This window comes from Bos indicus x Bos taurus, chromosome 18, assembly GCF_003369695.1.
Source record: "Bos indicus x Bos taurus breed Angus x Brahman F1 hybrid chromosome 18, Bos_hybrid_MaternalHap_v2.0, whole genome shotgun sequence".
In the NCBI taxonomy this organism is placed as follows: Eukaryota; Metazoa; Chordata; class Mammalia; order Artiodactyla; family Bovidae; genus Bos; species Bos indicus x Bos taurus.
Genome location: NC_040093.1, coordinates 5,680,615 through 5,701,519, shown reverse-complemented (window position 1 = coordinate 5,701,519; position 20,905 = coordinate 5,680,615). Strand labels below are relative to the sequence as shown.

The 20,905-nt window shown below is 40.9% G+C and overlaps 1 protein-coding gene and 1 pseudogene across 1 annotated transcript in view; one reads left to right on the top strand and one right to left on the bottom strand.

The window, feature by feature from the left end:
• Positions 1 to 14,733, top strand: part of LOC113875832 (zinc finger protein 677-like) — an 84,862-nt gene extending 70,129 nt beyond the window's left edge. Inside the window, exons 7-8 of the mRNA XM_027514499.1 lie at positions 14,192 to 14,384; positions 14,463 to 14,733. Of these exons, the coding sequence (XP_027370300.1) occupies positions 14,192 to 14,384; positions 14,463 to 14,733 (464 nt within the window). The remainder of the gene's footprint in view (positions 1 to 14,191; positions 14,385 to 14,462) is intronic.
• LOC113876084 lies at positions 13,719 to 13,931 on the bottom strand (annotated as a pseudogene).
• Positions 14,734 to 20,905: the final 6,172 nt, after the last annotated feature.

The following is a 20,905-nucleotide window of genomic DNA, read 5'->3' as shown; positions in this document are numbered from 1 at the left end:
GTTGTCCCCTTCTCCTCCTGCCTTCAATCTTTCCCAGCATCAGGGTCATTTCCAATGAGTCAGTTCATCACATCAAGTGGCCAAGGTTTCAGCTTCAGCATCAGTCCTTCCAATGAATATTCAGGACTAATTTCCTTTAGGATAGACTCGTTGGATCTCCTTGCTGTCCAAGGGACTCTCAAGAGTCTTCTCCAAAACCACAGTTCAAAAGCATCAATTCTTCAGTGCTCAGCTTTCATTATAGTCCAATTCTCACATCCATAAAAGACTACTGGAAAAGCCATAGCCTTGACTAGATGGACCTTTGTTGGCAAAGTAATGTCTCTGCTTTTTAATATGCTATCTAGGTTGGTCATAGCTTTTCTTCCAAGGAGCAAGCGTCTTTTAATTTCATGGCTGCAGTCACCATCTGCTGTGATTTTGGAGCCCCCAAAATAAAGTCAGCCACTGTTTCCACTGTTTCCCTATCTATTTGCCATGAAGTGATAGGACTGGATGCCATAATCATAGTTTTCTGAATGTTGAGTTTTAAGCCAACTTTTTCACTCTCCTCTCACTTTCATCGAGAGGCTCGTTAGGTTTCTGCTAAAGAGGTTCTTTGCTTTCTGCCATAAGAGTGGTGTCATCTGCATATCTGAGGTTATTGATATTTCTCCTGGGAATCTTGATTCCAGTTTGTGCTTCATCCAGATGCTTAGGAAGCATAACTTCAAGGAAAGCTAGTGGAGGTAATGGAATTCCAGTTGAGCTATTTCAAATCCAGCTTGTGCTTCATCCAGCCTGGCATTTCAAATGATGTACTGGTTCCAAATTGGGAAAGGAGTACATCAAGGCTGTATATTGTCACCTTGCTTATTTACCTTATATGCAGAGTACATCATAAGAAACGCTGGGCTGGATGAAGCACAAACTGGAGTCAAGAATGCTGGGAGAAATGTCAATAATCTCAGATATGCAGATGACACCATCCTTATTGCAGAAAGCAAAGAAGGACTAAAGAGCCTCTTGATGAAAGTGAAAGAGGAGAGTGAAAAAGTTGGCTTAAAGCTCAACATTCAGAAAACAAAGATCATGGCATCTGGTCCTATCGCTTCATAGCAAATAGATGGGGAAACAATAGAAACAGTGAGAGACTTCATTTTTTGGGCTCCAAAATCACTGCAGATTGTGACTGCAGCCGTGAAATTAAAAGATACTTGCTCCTTGGAAGAAAAGCTATGACCAACCTAGATAGCATATTAAGAAGCAGAGACACTACTTTGCCAACAAAGGTCCATCTAGTCAAGGCTATGGTTTTTCCAGTAGTCTCGTATGGATGTGAGAGTTGGACTATAAAGAAAGCTGAGCACCGAAGAATTGATGCTTTTGAACTATGGTGTTGGAAAAGACTCTTGAGAGTCCCTCGGACAACAAGGAGATCCAACCAGTCCATCCTAAAGGAAATCAGTTCTAAATATTCATTGATGCTGAAGCTGAAACTCCAGTACCTTGGTCACTTGATGTGATGAACTGACTCATTGGAAAAGACCCTGATGCTGGGAAAGATTGAGGGCAGGAGGAGAAGGGGACAACAGAGGATGAGATGGTTGGATGGCATCACCGACTCAATTGTCATGAGTTTGAGTAAGCTCTGGGAGTTGGTGATTGACAGGGAAGCCTGACATGCTGCACTCCACGGGGTCGCAAAGAGTCAGACACGACTGAGCAACTGAACTGAACTGACTTTGAATCAAAGTTAACTAAGAAGGGTAATAGTATATAGCCTTGATGTACTCCTTTCCCAATTTGGAACCAGTCTGTTGTTCCATGTCAGTTCTAACTGTTGCTTTGTAGGAAATGTAGAAGAGATTAAGAGCTTCCCTGATAGCTCAGTTGATAAAGAATCTACCTGCAATGTGGGAGACCTGGGTTCAATCCCTGGGTTGGAAAGATCCCCTGGAAAAGGGAAAGCCTACCCACTCCAGTATTCTGGCCTGGAGAATTCCATATAGTCCATGGGGTCTCAAAGAGTTGAGACTGAGTGAGTGAAGTCGCTCAGTCATGTCTGACTCTTTGTGACCCTATGAACTGTAATCTACCAGGCTCCTCTGTCCATGGGATTTTCCAGGCAAGAGTACTGGAGTTTGTTGCCATTTCCTTCTCCAGGGGATCTTCCCGACCCAGGGATCGAATCCAGGTCTCCCGCATTGTAGGCAGACACTTTACCGTCTGAGCCACAGAGGAAGTCCAAAGAGTTGAACACAACTGAAATTGTATTACATTAAAAGAGATTAAAAAGGAATTACATTGTAGGAAATGTAGAAGAGATTAAAAAGGTCAGTGGTTGACTTGGGTTACAAAGAAGGGGCTATGAATATCTTGAGTCTAGAGAACTTTCAGGATCATGAAATTGTGTTAAACTGTCATGATGGACACAGGTTATTATACATTTGCCCAGATCCATAGAGTGAAAATCCCTAAAGAGAAGCATAAGGGTAAACTAGGAAAGAAAAGAAAGTGAAGTTGCTCAATTGTGTCCACCTCTTTGCGACCCCATGGACTGTAGCCCACCAGGCTCCTCTGTCCATGGGATTTTCCAGAGAAGAATACTGGACTGGGTTGCCATTTACTTCTCCAGAGGATCTTCCCAACCCAGGGATCGAACCTGGGTCTCCCACATTGTAGGCAGATGCTTTATCTGAGCCACCAGGGAAGTCCATAGGGACTTTATCTATTTAATGTCCATTTAGATTCATCAGTGGTAACAAATGTGTCTTCTGGTGGGGAGAGATATGTAGGAAGATTATCCACATGTGGGAACAAGAGGTATATGGGAAATCCCTGTACCTTATTCTCAATTTTGCTGTGAAACTAAATCATCTAAAAAATTGGTATCAGTGCATGCACACTGAATATTTTTTAGAATATATAACATTAAAAAAATGGACATGCTTCTATCTTTAATTTTTCCTTAATCATTATACTTTAAAGGTGTGAGAAAATAGAGCTTTCTAAATGGACCAGACAATAAACTGTAGCAGATGGTTCACAAATCCTAGAAAAACACACACAGGAAGTAGAGCAACAATGTTCTCAAGTCTCATTTTACAGATAAGGTCACTTATTACTGAACAAGGATCATTATTTCCTTGCTTGGTCATCAGAAAGCATTTAGAGAATCATTTTCAAAGGCATTTGTCTCTTTCTCACACACTGTTAGCCCAACATCCTCTGCTGCCCTTGTTTTATGTTCAAAGAAAGCTGTGATATAAACCCCTTCAGACTCCTGGTCTCTGAAGTTGGAGGCCTCCCACCTGCAGACAGGTGGTCACAATGCAAATTATTTTGTGAAAACCTGTGTCCCCAGGCTGCAGAGGGGAATGAAAGAAATGAAGGACTCAAGATATCCTTGAGAAGAATTCTGATCTTCCTAGGTGGCGCAATGGTAAATAATTTGCCTGGCGAGGAAGGAGATGTGAGAGAGATGGGTTCGATCCCTGGGTCGGGAAGATCCCCTGGCTTAGGAATTGACAACCCACTCCTGTTGCAGCCATGAAATTAAAAGACATTTACTCCTTGGAAGGAAAGCTATGACAACATAGACAGCATATTAAAAAGCAGAGACATTACTTTGTCAACAAAGGTCCGTCTAGTCAAGGCTATGGTTTTTCCAGTAGTTATGTATGGATGTGAGAGTTGGACTACAAAGAAAGCTGAGCGCCAAAGAATTGATGCTTTTGAACTGTGGTGTTGGAGAAGATTCTTGAGAGTCCCTTGGACTGCACGAAAATCCAGCCAGTGCATGCTAAAGGAGATCAGTCCTGGGTGTTCACTGGAAGGACTGATGTTGAAGCTGAAACTCCAATACTTTGGCCACCTAATGCAAAGAGCTGACTCATTTGAAAAGACCCTGATGCTAGGAAAGATTGAGGGCAGGAGGAGAAGGGGACGACAGAGTATGAGATGGTTGGATGGCATCACCAACTCAATGAACATGGGTTTGGGTGAACTCAGGGATTTGGTGATGGACAGGGAGGCCTGGCGTGCTGTGGTTCATGGGGTCGCAAAGAGTTGGACACGACTGAGCCACTGAACTGAACTGAACTTGTATTCTTGTGTGAAAAGTTCCATGAACAGAGAAGCCTGGAGGGCTACAGTCCATGGGGTTGCAAAGAGTTGGACACAACTGAGATACTGAGTGTGCACAGTTCAGTTCAGTTGCTCAGTCATGTCCGACTATCTGTGACCCCATGAATCACAGCACACCAGGCCTCCCTGTCCATCACCAACTCCCAGACTTCACTCAGACTCACGTCCATCGAGTCAGTGATGCCATCCAGCCATCTCATCCTCTGTCGTCCTCTTCTCCTCTTGCCCCCAATCCCTCCCAGCATCAGAGTCTTTTCCAATGAGTCAACTCTTCCAATGAGGTGGCCAAAGTACTGGAGTTTCAGCTTTAGCATCATTCCTTCCAAAGAAATCCCAGAGCTGATCTCCTTCAGAATGGACTGGTTGGATCTCCTTGCAGTCCAAGGGACTCTCAAGGCTCTTCTCCAACACCACAGTTTAAAAGCATCAATTATTTGGCGCTCAGCTTTCTTCACAGTCCAACTCTCACATCCATACATGACCACTGGAAAAACCATAGCCTTGACTAGATGGACCTTTGTTGGCAAAGTAATGTCTCTGCTTTTTAATATGCTATCTAGGTTGGTCATAACTTTCCTTCCAAGAAGTAAGCATCTTTTCATTTCATGGCTGCAGTCACGATCTGCAGTGATTTTGGAGCCCTCCAAAATAAAGTCTGACACTGTTTCCACTGTTTCCCCATCTATTTTCCATGAAGTGATGGGACTGGATGCCATGATCTTAGTTTTCTGAATGTTGAGCTTTAAGCCAACTTTTTCACTCTCCTCTTTCACTTTCATCAAGAGGCTTTTGAGTTCCTCTTCACTTTCTGCCATAAGGGTGATGTCATCTGCATATCTGAGGTTATGATATTTCTCCCGGCAATCTTGATTCCAGCTTGTGCTTCTTCCAGCCCAGCATTTCTCATGATGTACTCTGCATATAAGTTAAATAAGCAGGGTGACAATATACAGCCTTGAGGAACTCCTTTTCCTATTTGGAACTAGTCTGTTGTTCCATGTCCAGTTCTAACTGTTGCTTCCTGACCTGCATACAAATTTCTCAAGAGGCAGGTCAGGTGGTCTGGCATTCCCATGTCTTTCAGAATTTTCCACAGTTTATTGTGATCCACACAGTCAAAGGCTTTGGCATAGTCAATAAAGCAGAAATAGATGTTTTTCTGGAACTCTCTTGCTTGTTCGATGATCCAGCGGATGTTGGCAATTTGGTCTCTGGTTCCTCTGCCTTTTCTAAAACCAGCTTGAACATCTGGAAGTTCCTGGTTCACGTATTGCTGAAGCCTGGCTTGGAGAATTTTGAGCATTACTTTACTAGCATGTGAGATGAGTTCAATCGTGCGGTAGTTTGAGCATTCTTTGGCATTGCCTTTCTTTGGGATTGGAATGCAAACTGACCTTTTCCAGTCCTGTGGCCACTGCTGAGTTTTCCAAATGTGCTGGCATATTGAGTACAGCACTTTCACAGCATCATCTTTTAAGATTTGAAATAGCTCTACTGGAATTCCATCACCTCCACTAGCTTTGTTCGTAGGGATGCTTTCTAAGGCCCACTTTACTTCACATTCCACTGAGTATCCACAGCTGGGAGCAAAGCCTTTTCAAAACGCAAGGCCCCCAGGTGATTCCCACCAAGCAGTCATCCCCCCACCTCCCCTCCCCTCCTTCAAGGGCACAGCGCAGGCCACACCCATCCTAGAAAGAGCCTCTCCCCAGGGAATCAGGCTGACATTCTTTGTTTCTAGAAGTTCCCGCCCTAAATCCTCCCTTTCTGAGGTCTCAGGTGTGCTCAGTGTGAGGCTGCAGCTCCAGGCTCCTAAATGCAGGTCTTCCTCCTGCGTTATTTCCGAAACCCTCAGAGCCTGGGCCTGGTAGCCCAGTTGGCGGGTCCATGATTGTCTCTCGTGAATTGTTCTGCGGCCTGCTGTCTGCAACGCAAGAAGAAAGGAGAACTCGCAGGGGTGGTCTGCAACGGGCGTGCAGGAAAGGTGAGCACCAAACCCAAGATGTGATTAGCATATCAGGTTAGTCTTGATTACCCACTACAGGAACACAGAAAGTCAGAAAAGAGCTCAGAAAAGGGTGAAAGAACCAAGAAAACTTTTTCTTCTTGTTCACTGTAGCAGTTGCAGGTTAAAGAGTTGTGTTGTTGCATTTGAAGGTATTTTCTCAACATGTAGTTATGAGTTTGCAACATAATATCCCCAGAGAAGACGCAGAGCAGGAGGAAGAAGAGGAGGAAATGGCAGCTTCTCAGGTAATTGTCCTGTCCCTGGTCTGGGCTGTGTCTGCTTTTCCTTCTGGAATGCCTGGACTGAGAATCTGCAAACCTTTAGTTCTCTGCTTCTAATTTTTCTGCCTGGGGTGTTTGTTATCAAAAGCTTATTTTCTCTCTCTTTTCTTTTAATAGTGAAGCCAGTCTCCTTAGACTATTTCTCCCTTGTGTCCCAGAGCCTTTTTTCCATTGTTTGTATCCCAGCTTTCTAGAGAGTGTGATGCATTCCCAATATGAATTAGTGACTTTCAACAGGTAAATGTATTCCCTTGGTGAGAGATCAATTCAGAGAGGCACTGGTATCCGAGATTCCCACTGGGATGTAGTTCAGTGCTGGGATCTTAGAGAAGTAGGGGAAATGCAGTGATGAGTTTACATCTGGATGCAATTCAGTTCTTCAGAACAGGAGTAAGAAAATGTCCTTATAAGTAAAATGAACTCAGCAGTCCAGAATTTTTCAGAAATGAAAAAAGTTGCAGACACTATCCTCTATATCTATAAGAAACAATAGCTGTTAAACGTATTATTAGGTTACAGATCATGGGAGGTATATATGAAGTGAAATTTGCTTAAAACTGACATCTTTTCACCATAGGTTCAGATCATGGATTCCATAATATTGCCAAAATATCCGGTGGTAATAGTGCATTTTTCCTTGTACTTCTTACCCCATGACCTCAGATGTTCACTGGTTTAGGTGTTTGTGTGAGATTCCCATGCTATGAAGTTCTTTTTTTTTTTTCCTGTCTGTCTTGAACAAGAGTCTTGGAAAGAAAAACTGACGGATATGCCTAACTATCACAGTTAATGGGGAAACTCAGTATCTTTTTAGTTTCTCTCTGGTTTGGAAAATGAACACTGTTGGCTAAAACCAATGCACAACTTGATAGTTTCGAATCAAGCTTTATCTGGGGCAAAATGAGGACTGCAGCCCTGGAGATAGCACCTCAAATAGCTCTGAGAGACTGCTTTATAGTGGCAGTGGGGGAAAGTCAGTCTATAAGATTTTGGTGAAGGGGTGTTTTGCCGAAAGTTTTTGCTTTTGTCTCAGGTTTATTAACTAAATCACTTGTTACATACAAATAAATAATACAGATATTTACTTAAAAATTGCCAAACTTACTTTCAATATACTAACATTAAAAGAAAAGAGAAGTAAAAACAACAGAGGATACATCACCAAATTGGCTTCTGACAAACATCCAGACTTGGAACAGCCCTGGGAAGTCCCAGGACACAGCACATCTGGAGTCTCAATGGGGAAAAGGTACCAAGCAGACCTTCTGCTCATTGGGTGAGACTTCAAACTTTGCATTTCGGGTCTGGTTTATAATCCCAGGAGGGATACAACTGATAACTTCGCCAATCTGTGACCAAATTGCAAGCCTGGTTCTATGTTAAAGCTGTTTGTTTTGTCTTGTAAAACTTGGAATTTTGCTAAACCTGGGGTTCGGTTGGCTGGGTCCCCCAAGGTCTCAACAATCTCAAGATTTCTCCCTCACCTTATCTCTGGTGCTGCAAGTCTTGTACTCACTGCAGGCAGTCACTCAGTCGCTTTCAGTCAGGGCAGAGTCCAGGCAGGTTAGAAGCAAGGTCAGAGGCCTGCTCGGCTTTGTCTCTGAGGCCTAAACCAGGCTATTCATTTCATTTCCCTAACAAGGGGGAGTTCAGTGCAGTCAGGCTCTTACTTTACAAAAGGTTTTCTGCCAGTCGTGAGGAGCTGGTGTCACCATTTAGTGATTTTCTAGATATAAAGAGATGCAAGGGTTTGGATCATGAAATCAGTTCCTGACAAGACCTGTTCCACCAGATTCCCTGGAGCAGAGTGCCTCAATCCACCCTGAACTCCCTCTGGGGAGAGTTTACAGCTGCAGGGACCATAGGGCTCATTCTTCCCAGAGGCAGATGGCAAATGCCCTGGTTCAGTTGCTGGCAATCCTCTTGGCAAGTGCCAAATTGTAGTTGACAACACTCACGTGTGTTTAGTAGAGATGCTAGGTTTTGGGAGGGAGGGTTTTCATTACTCAAGTCCAGGTCTGATCACTTCCAGTACACTCTGCGCTCACATCACACACATAGTCTCATTACATTTTTGAATTTTCCAGAATGTTTACAAGAATCATGTTAGTGCTAATCTATGTTCAACTGTGCTAAATTTTAAAATATAGCTCTGTGCAAAAGATAGATTTTCAGGAAATTAAAAAATTCAGAACCAGAGCTCTACTTTATTTTATATCATTGTGTATGTCTGCATCCTAGTCTTTTTAAAAATTAATATCATCCTCAAATACTTATGCACATTTTTAATCAGTTAAAAATTATACTGATTTTATTGACATGACAGTTTTTCTCTGTTACTAAGTATATAGCCCCATTTTAGTGTATGTTTATGTGCGAGAACATGTTGATATGATTTGATCTATTTTTTTCTTTGAAGAGTCCCTCAGAAGGGAATCATGATCCACTCCAGTATTCTTGTCTGGAGAATTCCATGGACAGGGGAGCCTGGCAGGCTACAGTCCATGGGGTTACAATGAATAGGAAAGACTGAGTGACTAATTTACAAATATTATCAAATATTATTTACAAATAAAGAAATTTCTATAAATTTTCATTAGAGTTGTCTCTGTGTATTTTTCTGTTTATTAAAGTCTAGAGTCCATAAATTGAAGTAAAATTTAAGCTCTGCCATTTACAGAATATTTGTTAAAATATTTGCCAAAAGATGAGTCAGCAATATTATTGATTTTACATTATTTCTGTTGCACATTTTCAAGACTCTTCTAAAATTGTCAGAAAGATATATAATATATACTAAAATTAAAATGATTCTTACTGCCAAGGTTACTATCCTATTAGACAGTAAAATCATTAAAACACTTGAAGTTGAAAGTTAAGTATGAATTCTTCCCTTACTTTCTACTTCGTTGCTGTTCAAAAATAGTCATTAATGGAACACAACTTTCAACATTGCTAGTTAAAATAAACTTGTTTAAAATGGGCCACATTTGTCCCATTCCAGTACTCTTGGATCAGAGTATGCTTTTTAAAAATATTTCCTGTTTCTTTGATAAACAATTTATCCTGTGTCACATGAGTAAAACACTCAAAAATAAATATGCCAATGTTGATCTGATTATTTTACAATTTCTCTTCCAGATCAGAATAGTTTCTGTAGTGATTTGTGGATCATATCTCATCCTCTTCTCTTGGGGTTAGCAATATGGTACAAAATATTATATTATATTAAATTATATTATTGTGTAATACCGGCCACTCTCCTAGATCAAAACCAGGTCTCTGAACTTGCTGTTTTCATCTTGGGTCACATTAGGAAGTCTTCCCAGAGAAGGCAATGGCAACCCACTCCAGTACTCTTGCCTGGAAAATCCCATGGGTGGAGGAGCCAGTAGGCTGCAGTCCATGGGGTCACTGCAAGTCGGACACGACTGAGTGGCTTCACTTTCATTTTCACTTTCATGCATTGGAGAAGGAAATGGCAACCCACTCCAGTGCTCTTGCCTGAAGAATCCCAGGGAAAGGGGAGCCTAATGGGCTGCCGTGTATGGGGTTGCACAGAGTCGGACACGACTGAAGCGACTTAGCAGCAGCAGCAGCAGGAAGTCTTCCCACAGCCATATGACACATGTACTTTGTATTTCAGGGACGGCTGAGGTTCCAGGATGTGGCCATAGATTTCACTCTAGAGGAGTGGGAGTGCCTGGACCTCGGTCAGCGGGAATTGTACAGGGACGTGATGTTAGAGAACTACGGGAACCTAGCCTCCTTGGGTGAGAATAACTTTCTTCCAGAATCCCTTATCTACCTACCTGGTTTTGGTCCTTTCATTTGTAGAATGTCTCCTGGAATCTTCTGCTTCTTATAATAGAGTTTCAGATGCCTGCTTTTTAGGGGAAAATGGGAATCTGTGAGTTTAGAAAGAAGACTTCATGATGATTATGATTGTAACCTTTTTCTTCCTTGATATAATCTGCCACCTTTTAGGTTAATGGCAATTCTGTAAGTTTTGTAGTATAAAAGGATGTCTCCTTCCTTTTCAAATCAGATTTCTACTACTTACTTTTACCTTAGCAGTACTTCACTAGAATCTCAGATCTGTTCTTTAATGTATTTGTTAGTGTTGTAAATGTCCTTTCATTAAAGTATTTGGGAAAATCATTCTCTAGGCTGTATTAACAGTCAGCCATGCATTCTCTTTGCGCATGAATACATATTGGATTGGAAACTGATGAAACTCTAGCAAAACAAATATTCCTTTCTCTGATGAACAGGTCTCGTAGTCTCTAAGCCAGACCTGGTCACCTTTCTGGAGAAAATGAGGGCTCCTCAGGATGTAAGGAGAATGGAGACAACAGCAATACACCCAGGTATGTCTGAATGGATGGAGCAGATGGTTCAGGTGAGAAGTCCAAGCATCAGAGAGGAATCTATCCTTTGTATATGGTTTCAGAAGATCTGCTTCAGTGGATATGATTTTGGGGAAGTCTGGTTATATTTCTGTTGCTGTCATAGATGGATATCTCCTGCCCCATTGTGTCTCTTTAATCATTCATGAATTCATCTCTAGTGATTACTTTTCTCATTCACAGTGAGAGTTAAAATTCTCTTCTTGGCCTGTGACAACCTGCATGAGTTGGCTACTCTTCCATTTCATGGGGATCCTGGGAAAACTGTGCCCATTTCTGAGTAACTCTATGATGCTCCTTTTAAAGTTTGTTTCTACCTTTAGACAGAAGTATGTGAGTGGAGTTGTAGACAAACTGTTAAAGTTCTAGGAATACTGGGGACGGATTTTTTTTTTCTTCTGATTTATAATTTCTAAAACACTGGAAGCTACAAATATGAACTTATAAGTTTTAAACTCAAGTCATTTCTTCACTGCATCAGTCAAAACCTCCCTAAAATGAGAGAATGCAAATCTCAGGGTTACTTCAAAGTTTCTTTTTTCTTTATATGAATTCATGTTAAATATATTAAGTGTATCTGTCCCAATTCCTCAATGCTAAAATACTTGAATATAATCAATTACCTCAAAGAATGTTAAAATAAATTGGCATAAGAGATTAGAACATTTTCCACCATATTTTTAATGGTTGTTAAACTATTAGAATTTTTAGATAATATAAGGAAATCTTTCAAAAATGATCTTATTGGAGTATAGCTGTTTTACAATGCTGTGCTACTGTACAGCAAAGAGAATCAATTATACACATAAATGTATATCCACTACATATCCACTCTTTTTTGATTACTTCTCATTTAGGTCTCCATAAATCACTAAGTAGAGGTTCCTGTGTTCTCATCATATCTTTAAAGTCTTACTTCTTACTTAATTTCTGAAGAATGACTATTAATTTATCTTGTTTGTTATCAGTTTCCCTGGACTTTATCCCACATGTCCTCACTTTCTGATGAGTTCTCTGTCAATATCAGTTATGGCTTTTAGATTCAAACATCTAATAGAACATTCTCAAATAAAAACCTGTGTGATAAGAAGTGGAGCCCAGTGAGAGCCCTTCCTAGAGCCTGGCAAGGAGGGGCTGGCACAGAAGGAGAGAGGCTGCAATGGTGGGTCTTCCCTTTGGGTATCACTCACCAATGGTGCTTTGCACTATAGAAGTTCAGGCTTCCTCCACAAGCATTTCATTTGCAGAGCTCCTCCCTCCCTCCTGTCTCCTCAGGGTGTCTCCTCACAGCCAACCGCAGTCCTCTGCCTGGGTCTGCTCTCCAAACCCCACATTCCAGCACCCAGCCCTTGTCTGCAGTGGTGCCCTCTCAGGGTGGTGCCCACTCAGCCCTCTCAGGCTGGGTGGGCAGGGCTGGGGTCAGCAGCCTGTGTACAGGTCTCACTGTGTCCTGCTGCCACAGACTGTTGCCGTGTTCTCTTCCCACAGAGAATGAGGCTCCTTTTCTACCCCAACTGAGCTCCCATCCCATCCCAGTGACCGGCTTCCCCAGATGTCAACCTCTCCTCTCTTCAGTTCCCCCACTAGGATTGGAGGTCCCATACCACCTCTTCCATTTCCTTCTTCTTTCTTTTGTCCTACTTGGCTAAGCAGGAGCCTTTCTTGTCCTTTTAGGTGTCCAAGATCCTCTGTTAGTGTTCAGCTGGGCTCTGTGAGAGTTGTCCCATTTGCACATGTATTCTCAATGCATCTGTAGAGAGATGAACTCCACGTCTTCCTAATCCTCTGCCATTTTGATCTTTCCATCTCTATTTTATCCTTAATCTAGCAAAGGTTCATCAATGTCATGTAAATATTTAAGGATGTTCACAGAAAATACTAAAATGACTTGTTATTTGGTATCTTTCAGCTGCGTCTTCTTAGGACACCCTGGGTTTGATGCCAAAGGATCCAGGGTTAGGAGATGTATTCCCAAAAGCAAACCTAGAAATAAATGAAAGATTTCACCTTGGCAACTTACATTTAATGAAAGACTGGGAATATACAAGAGCATGTGAAATACAGAGAGGATGTTTGCAACGACATAAGGAAATTGAGACAGTTTCACATAATACAGATATGACTGTCAAAAAAAAAGTACTATGAGTCAGTTTGGGAAAAACACCAATTTCAGGCATCAATATCTGCAGAGAGTGCAAGTTTTTAAGCAAAGACCCACATCATTTTTGAAATATACATATTCTCTGAAAGGAAATGTCTAAAATCTGGAAAGATATCCAGTCCATACTGCAAATACTCATTCAAACTATTCTGAATATAGGCTTCAATTAAACATAAATTCAAACATGTCTAAAAACCAGATATTTAAAAATCAGGGGGAAAACTCCCAATACAAGCAGTTTGAGAGATCGGTAAGCAAGGGGTCATTAGTCTTCCAACAACAGATATATTCTTTCTGTTTCAATATTTGTAATGTTGATAATAATACAAGACACTTAATCCAACCACCATAGTTCAATACATATCATGATATGGTTAATGGGGGACAACTTTTCATGTGTACTAAAATAGGTCAGGCCTTAAGTAAGAGCTCCACCCCCAATAATTACAAGACTATTTGTGATGGAGTGAGACGCTATACATGCAATGACACTGGGCATAAGGTTGAACAAGTCTCAAACCTGAACAAGTATCAGAGACCTCAATGTCCACACAAGGTTTTTAAAAGTAATAAATGTAGGAATATCTTTTATCAATGAACACATCTTTATATAAGAGTATTCATATTGGAGAGCAGACTTACAATTGTAATAAATATGATAATGTTTCTTTTTTTCCTTGTTTTTTTGAGATTTTTAAAATTTGAATCCAGTTTAAATCAGTGTGTGTGGTTCATTTCCGCTCCTTCACTGCTGAACCTGGGGGCTCAGTCTGCTTCAGCGTTTCTGCCTTCTTATTGTCCGTGATGACCAAGGTGTAAAGGTATCTGCTGCATCGAACTGAAAACTTCACATCATCCTTATTTTTCTTGATCTTGACAGATTTGGCATCCTTTCGCCCAGCTGTGAGCCGATTGTCCTCGATTTCTTCAGTTTTGCAAGGCATGGCGACAATGCGCGGAGATTGCAAGGGGAACAGCAGGAGAGAATCGCTTGGAGCACCCCGGAAAGTTTCTGATCCGTCTTCAGATCTTACTCGACAGCAGAGGATTCAGAATCCACGGAAAGAGAACAAGTGTAATACATGTGGGAAAGTCTTTACTAACTCATCCAATCTAAGTAGACATAGGAAAATCCATTCAGGAAGGAAACCTTTCAAATGTACAGAGTGTGGCAAAGGCTTTATGCGTGGCACTGATCTTACACAACATCAACGAATCCATACCGGCCAGAAACCTTATAAATGTAAGGTATGTGACAAAGCCTTTAACTGTAGCTCAAGTCTTACTCGACATCAGCGAGTTCACACTGAAGAGAAGCCTTATAAATGTACAAAGTGCGGCAAAGCCTTTAAACAGAACTCCAGTCTTAATCATCATCAGCGACTTCATACTGGGAAGTCCAACCAATTTAACAAACGCAGTGAAGTCATTACTTGCTGCTCAAGTCTTACTGAACATCAGGTAATTCATTCTAGAGAAAAGCCTTATAAATGTAAGGATTGTGGCAAAGGATTTATCAAAATTACGAGCCTTATTCCACACCGCCGAATCCATACTGGAGAGAAACCTTATAAATGTAAGGAATGTGGCAAAGCCTTTACCCAAAGTTCAAGCCTTACTCAACATCAGCGAATTCATACCGGAGAGAAACCTTATATATGTAAAGAATGTGGCAAAGCCTTTCGTCAGAGCTCAAGTTTTCATAAACATCAGAGAATTCATACTGAAAAGAAACCTTACAAATGAAAGGAATGTGGCAAAGGCTTTAATCAGAGCGGTCATCTCACTAGACATTTGAGAGTACACATAGTAATAAAACAAGTGATGGAAGAGATTTGTCCTAAACATACACCAGAAAACATGAGAGTTTACACAAGAAACACATGGGAATGATGTAATAAATATGTAGGAAAGTATTTAATCAAAATGCAAATCTAAGTAAATATCAGAGACGGCTTATTAGAAAGCATTTCGTCAATCCTGTTTTCTGAAGTTACTCTGAAGGAGAATTACTGCAGAGAGTAATCTGTAGTTAAAACATTGAATCAATGTTTCATATCAATAGAAAATTGATATGTTAGTATGGATCATGAGATGAATGGTTGGTGTTTAAGAAGTTACAGTTATTAGCATTGTATCCTTGTTTAGACTGACATGATTTGAGATTATTTGAAAACCAAAATGAATGTAATTCAACTCTCAAATACTCCATGCTAGGCTTTGTTTCTAGTATGTAGAAACAAACTTTTTCTGATGGTTACTACCTCAAAGATGAGAGAAGACCTTCTATATTGTGTTGGAACCATTTATATCTAATCTCCATTAGAAGATTAAAGACACAGTAATGTAAAATGTACAATGAACATCTAAATGGAGGTGTTTGTCATTGATATCAAATATCCCTGTAGGTCACGTCATGTAAGTGACGATGGACTCTTTCCATGTATTAAAGTAAGACAGAGGTTTGTTCTAAATTTTCAGTAGTTATATCACTTGATTTGTAAGAACTCAGTGACGGTTAACTAAAATATTGACATATCTATAATATCAACGAAAGTCATGGATATTAGTTGACAACGTTAAAATAAAAACATCTTCTGTGGTAACCTAGAAACGTATGGGAAACCCTTCCTGAAAAAATCATATAATTAGGGTTTGTCAATTTACTAAGTGATTCCTAGCCTCTGTTTTGTAAACCATAGAAACCACAATTCTCAGATCATTGTATCAGAAAAATAAATATCTTTCTCTATGCTTATAATTTGTATTTTAATCAAGGATCACACAGTGGGTTGTAAAAGGTTTTATTTCAACTATGTTTTAAATATGCTAATTAATAAAAGTGAATAGTTTTTAGTGTTTTGGTTGATTGTAATGAATTTAGTGTTAACCCACTACTACCACCATTAACCTCTCCCACCTTTTTTAAGGTTGTAGAGAAGAGACTAACAAACTATTTGGTAGCAGAGAGAGATGCCATTTAGCTTTAAACCTCTAATAACTTCAGATATTTTCCACCATTTCTATGTTGTATCTACTCTCTCATTTTGTAACTACTCGGACATTGTGATGGTTCTAATAAGAAGCATCATACAGAGTACTGTTGAGAGCTTCCCTGACTGCTCCGTGCTATTGCTGCCTCAGCGTCTGTCTGGGGAGCAGGCAGCTTGCAGGTCCTTGAACTCACACCAGGCAGTCCTGTGAGCACCTCCACTAGATGACCCCCTTCCTTGAGATCAGCAGTTTTGCTGAACCCCAGGGTCTACCTCACATGTCCCCCTTTAATGAGACCCTCAGAGCTCACCAGATTCCTGCTTCTCTGGTTTGAATGGACCCATCCACGCTCAGCCTGGGGAGCCCATAGCACTTCACCCAGGGTCACTTAGAAAGGCCTGAACCCCAAGTACTGGAGCTTTCTCTACTTGGTTCTCTGCTTGACCTTCAGAAATTCCCACCCTAGACCCTCCCCTCCTGAGAGGTCTCAGGTGTGCTGAGTGTGAGGGCTTCAGCTCGCCTTCTGAACCTGGTCTTGGGGGAGAAGCATCAGAATAAACAGGAAACTTGGTAAAGACTCCTTTCATGGCCCCACCTCAGACCTGCAGATGCATTACCTCTTAGAGTGGGGAACCTGACCTCGAGGGCTTTGTATTCACTGAACTGGTTCAGAAAGAATCTTTGGCCAAGTGATTTCCATCTGCTTCCATCAGGATCACGTGATCAGTATTAGGAAATGACCTCCCTTGTGCCCTCCCCACAGAGTTCTCTCTCGGTCCTGTGGGAGCATCAGAGTGGTGTGTAGGAAGTGCTCCAGGGGATTCTAAGGGGAGGCCTGGCTTAAGCATGTGGATCCTGGTCCATTTGTGAGAGCTGAGGCCAGGCTTCAGTCTGAGGAGAGTCAGCAGGGTTGGTCTAACTGGATTTGGACTGGGGAAGTCAGTCAGCTCATATGGTCTGTGTGAGCAGAGGGTTAGGAGCTCTCTGTGGGGAGAGAACAATCAAGAAATAAGTTCACAGGCTGGTCTCCAAGTAGGAACTGATTGTTCTTGAATCTTTCCTGAGACAGAGTACAGGAGAGGTGGTTGCAGGTTATAGAGCTGCGCGGATGCCTTTAAAGGTATTTTCTCAAGATGCAGAGGTGTGTTTGCTGCATAACATTCCCTAGAGAAGACGCAGAAGAGGAGGAAATGGCAGCTTCTCAGGTACAGGTCCTGTCCTGGGTCTGGGGTTGTGTCTGCTTTTCCTCCTGAAATGCCTGGACTGAGAACCTGCAAACCTTTAATTCTCTACTCGTATTTTTTTTGGGGGGTGGGGGTGGGGGCGGGGCTTGGGCTGTTTGTTTTCGACTATTTGCTTTTTCCTACAATAGTGAAGACCAGCTCTTTAGACCACCTCTCCCTTATGTCTCAGAGCCCTTTCTCCATTGTCTGTATCCCAGCTTTCTATAGAGCAAGATGAATTCTCTGTGTGATTTAGTGACTTTCAACTGGTGAAAGTTGAAAGTATATTCCCTTTGTGAGAGATCAACATGAGGAGTCACTGGTATCCAAGATTCCCACTGGGATGTAGTTTGGTGTTGGGATCTTAGGGAAGTAGAGGAATTGCAGTGAGGAGCTTCCATCTGTATGCAACTTCAGATCTTTAGAACAGGAGTAAGAAAATGCAGTTATAAATAGAATGAACTCAATGGTCCAGAATTTTTCAGAAAATTTTGAAACAAAAAGAAATAATAATGTAAGGTCTATATCATTAAAATAACTTGCTCTTAAAATATAAGATGCAGAGCCGGGGAGGTATATATGAACTGAAATTTGCATGACTGACATTTTTCAGGGTAGATTCAGATCACCTCTTACCATTTATCCCATTATACTGCATCTTTCCTGATTCAGGGTCTTATTCGAGATTCCAGCACTGTGATGTTCACATTTTTCCTCTTCATCTTTAAGAAAGGTTTTGGATGGTTGTCAGGGACATACAGAAGCCACCAGTTACAGTAGAAATCCATACCTTCTTAAGTTTCTCTTTGCTTTGGATACTGAACAAACCTGTGTTTAGTGTGCATATTGGGTTTTGGAAGTGGAGGTTTTCATCATGCAAGTCCAGATCTGAGTTTACATTGTACTCCACTGTCATATCTCAAATAATCATCTTATCACATTTTTTGATTTTTACAAATAGTTATGATTATTCCTAATGTTTGTGTAACTATGTTAAATTTCTAAAATATAGCTCAACACAAGTGATATAGATTTTGAAAGAAAGGACTCAGAACCAAGAACTCTAATTTATTTTATATTGTTATGTGCGTTTGTATGTTAGTGTATTTAAAGAATACAGATTATCATCCACAAATAAATGAAATTTAACCAGACTTTATTGACTTGAGTACTTTTTCTCACTTTTAAAACATATATACTTCCCATTTTAGTGTGTATGCACAAAAATGATAACATTATTTGATCCATTTTGAGGTATATTTTTATGTTTTTCCCAGTTACCTACACTGGTATACACATTTATTAGAATTGTCTCTTGGAGAAGGCAATGGCAACCCACTCCAGTACTCTTGCCTGGAAAAGCTCATGGGCAGAGGAGCCTGGTGGGCTGCAGTCCATGGGGTTGGTGGGAGTCGGACACGACTGAGCGACTTCACTTTCACTTTCCACTTTCATGCATTGGAGAAGGAAATGGCAACCCACTCCAGTGTTCTTGCCTGGAAAATCCCAGGGACGGCAGAGCCTGTTGGGCTGCCATCTATGGGGTCGCACAGAGTCGGACACGACTGAAGTGACAGCAGCAGCAGCAGCAGCAGCAGAATTGTCTCTGTATTTGTCTATGTTCCTTTTTTATTTTTTCATTTTATTTTTTATTTTATGAAAGTGTATGTGAGAGACATGTGAAATACAGAACAAAGTTACATAGATTCTATTATATAATATATATTAAAAATAGATGAATTATGATTTTAAATTGGTGTTTCAATGTCAAACTCTCCAAAGTTAATGGAATGAAGATTCAGAAAAGTACAAGGATATCAGTTCAGTTCAGTCGTTCAGTTGTGTCCAACTCTTTGTGACCCCATGAATTGCAGCACGCCAGGCCTCCCTGTCCATCACCAACTTCTGGAGTTCACTCAGACTCATGTTCATCGAGTCGGTGATGCCATCCAGCCATCTCATCCTCTGTCATCCCCTTCTCCTCCTGCCCCCAATCCCTCCCAGCATCAGAGTCTTTTCCAATGAGTCAACTCTTCGCATGAGGTGGCCAAAGTATTGGAGTTTCAGCTTTAGCATCAGTCCTTCCAGTGAACACCCAGGACTGATCTCCTTTAGGATGGACTGGTTGGACCTCTTTGCAGTCCAAGGGACTCTCAAGAGTCTTCTCCAACACCACAGTTCAAAAGCATCAATTCTTCGGCGCTCAGCTGTCTTCACAGTCCAACTCTCACATCCATACATGACCACTGGAAAAACCATAGCCGTGACTAGACGGACCTTTGTTGGCAAAGTAATGTCTCTGCTTTTGAATATGCTATCTAGGTTGGTCATAACTTTTCTTCCAAGGAGTAAGCATCTTTTAATTTTGTGGCTACAGTCATCATCAGCAGTGATTTTGGAGACCAAAAAAAATAAAGTCTGACACTGTTTCCACATCTATTTCCCATGAAGTGATGGGACCAGATGCCATGATCTTCATTTTCTGAATGTTGAGCTTTAAGCCAACTTTTCCACTCTCCTCTTTCACTTTCATCAAGAGGCTTTTTAGTTCCTCTTCACTTTCTGCCATAAGGGTGGTGTCATCTGCATATCTGAGGTTATTGATATTTCTCCCAGCAATCTTGATTCCAGCTTGTGCTTCTTCCAGCCCAGCATTTCTCATGATGTACTCTGCATATAAGTTAAATAAACAGGGTGACAATATACAGCCTTGACGTAATAACCATGAACTATCCAGTTAAAAATGAGCTTGTTAAAGAAGAATAACTCTGGCCTGACTCCAGAACTCTTGAATTGGAATCCACTTTTAAAAAATATTCCCAGTTTGGAGAAAAATATTCAGGTTTGGTTGATAGATGATTTATTCTGTATAACACAAGAACAACATACTAAATAAATATGCCTCTGTAGATCACATCATAATACAGTTTTTCTCCCAAATAAAAAGAATCTCTACAGTGGTTTTGTGAATTGTATACCATCTTTTTTCTGGGGCTAAAAATATGATAGAGAACATTAGCGTGTAAAAATTATATTCTTGTGTAATACCAGACATTCTCCTAAATCAAAACCATTTCTCTTGCTGGTTCCATCTTGGGTCACATTAGGAAGTCTTGCTATGGCCACATGACACATGTAACTTGTATTTCAGAGACTGCTGACATTCTGGGATGTGACCATAGACTTCACTCTAGAGGAGTGGGAGTGCCTGGACCTCGGTCAGCGGGAATTGTACAGGGAAGTGATGTTAGAGAACTATGGGAACTGGCCTCCTTGGGTGAGGATAATTTCCTTCCAGAAGCCCTTATCTACCCTCAGGGTTTTGGTTCCTGCATTTCTAGAATGTCTCCTGAAATTATCTGCTTCTTATAATAGAGTTTCAGACCCCTGCTTTTTAGGGAAAAAAATGGAAGTTTGTGAGATTAGAAAGACTTCATGATGATTTATGGTTCTAACCTTCCTCTTCCTTGATGTAATCTACCTCCTTCTCTCTGGATTACTAGGAATGTTATAAGTTCGGTGGTATAAAATAGTTCTGCCCTCATTTCAAAATCAGATTTCCACTACTTACTTTTGCCTTGTAGTACTTTACCAGAATCTCAGGTTCTCATTTTTATGTATTTGTTAGTGTTGTAAAGGTACTTTCAATAAAATATTTGGGGAAATCACTTTCTAGGCTGTGTTAATATTCTACCACACCT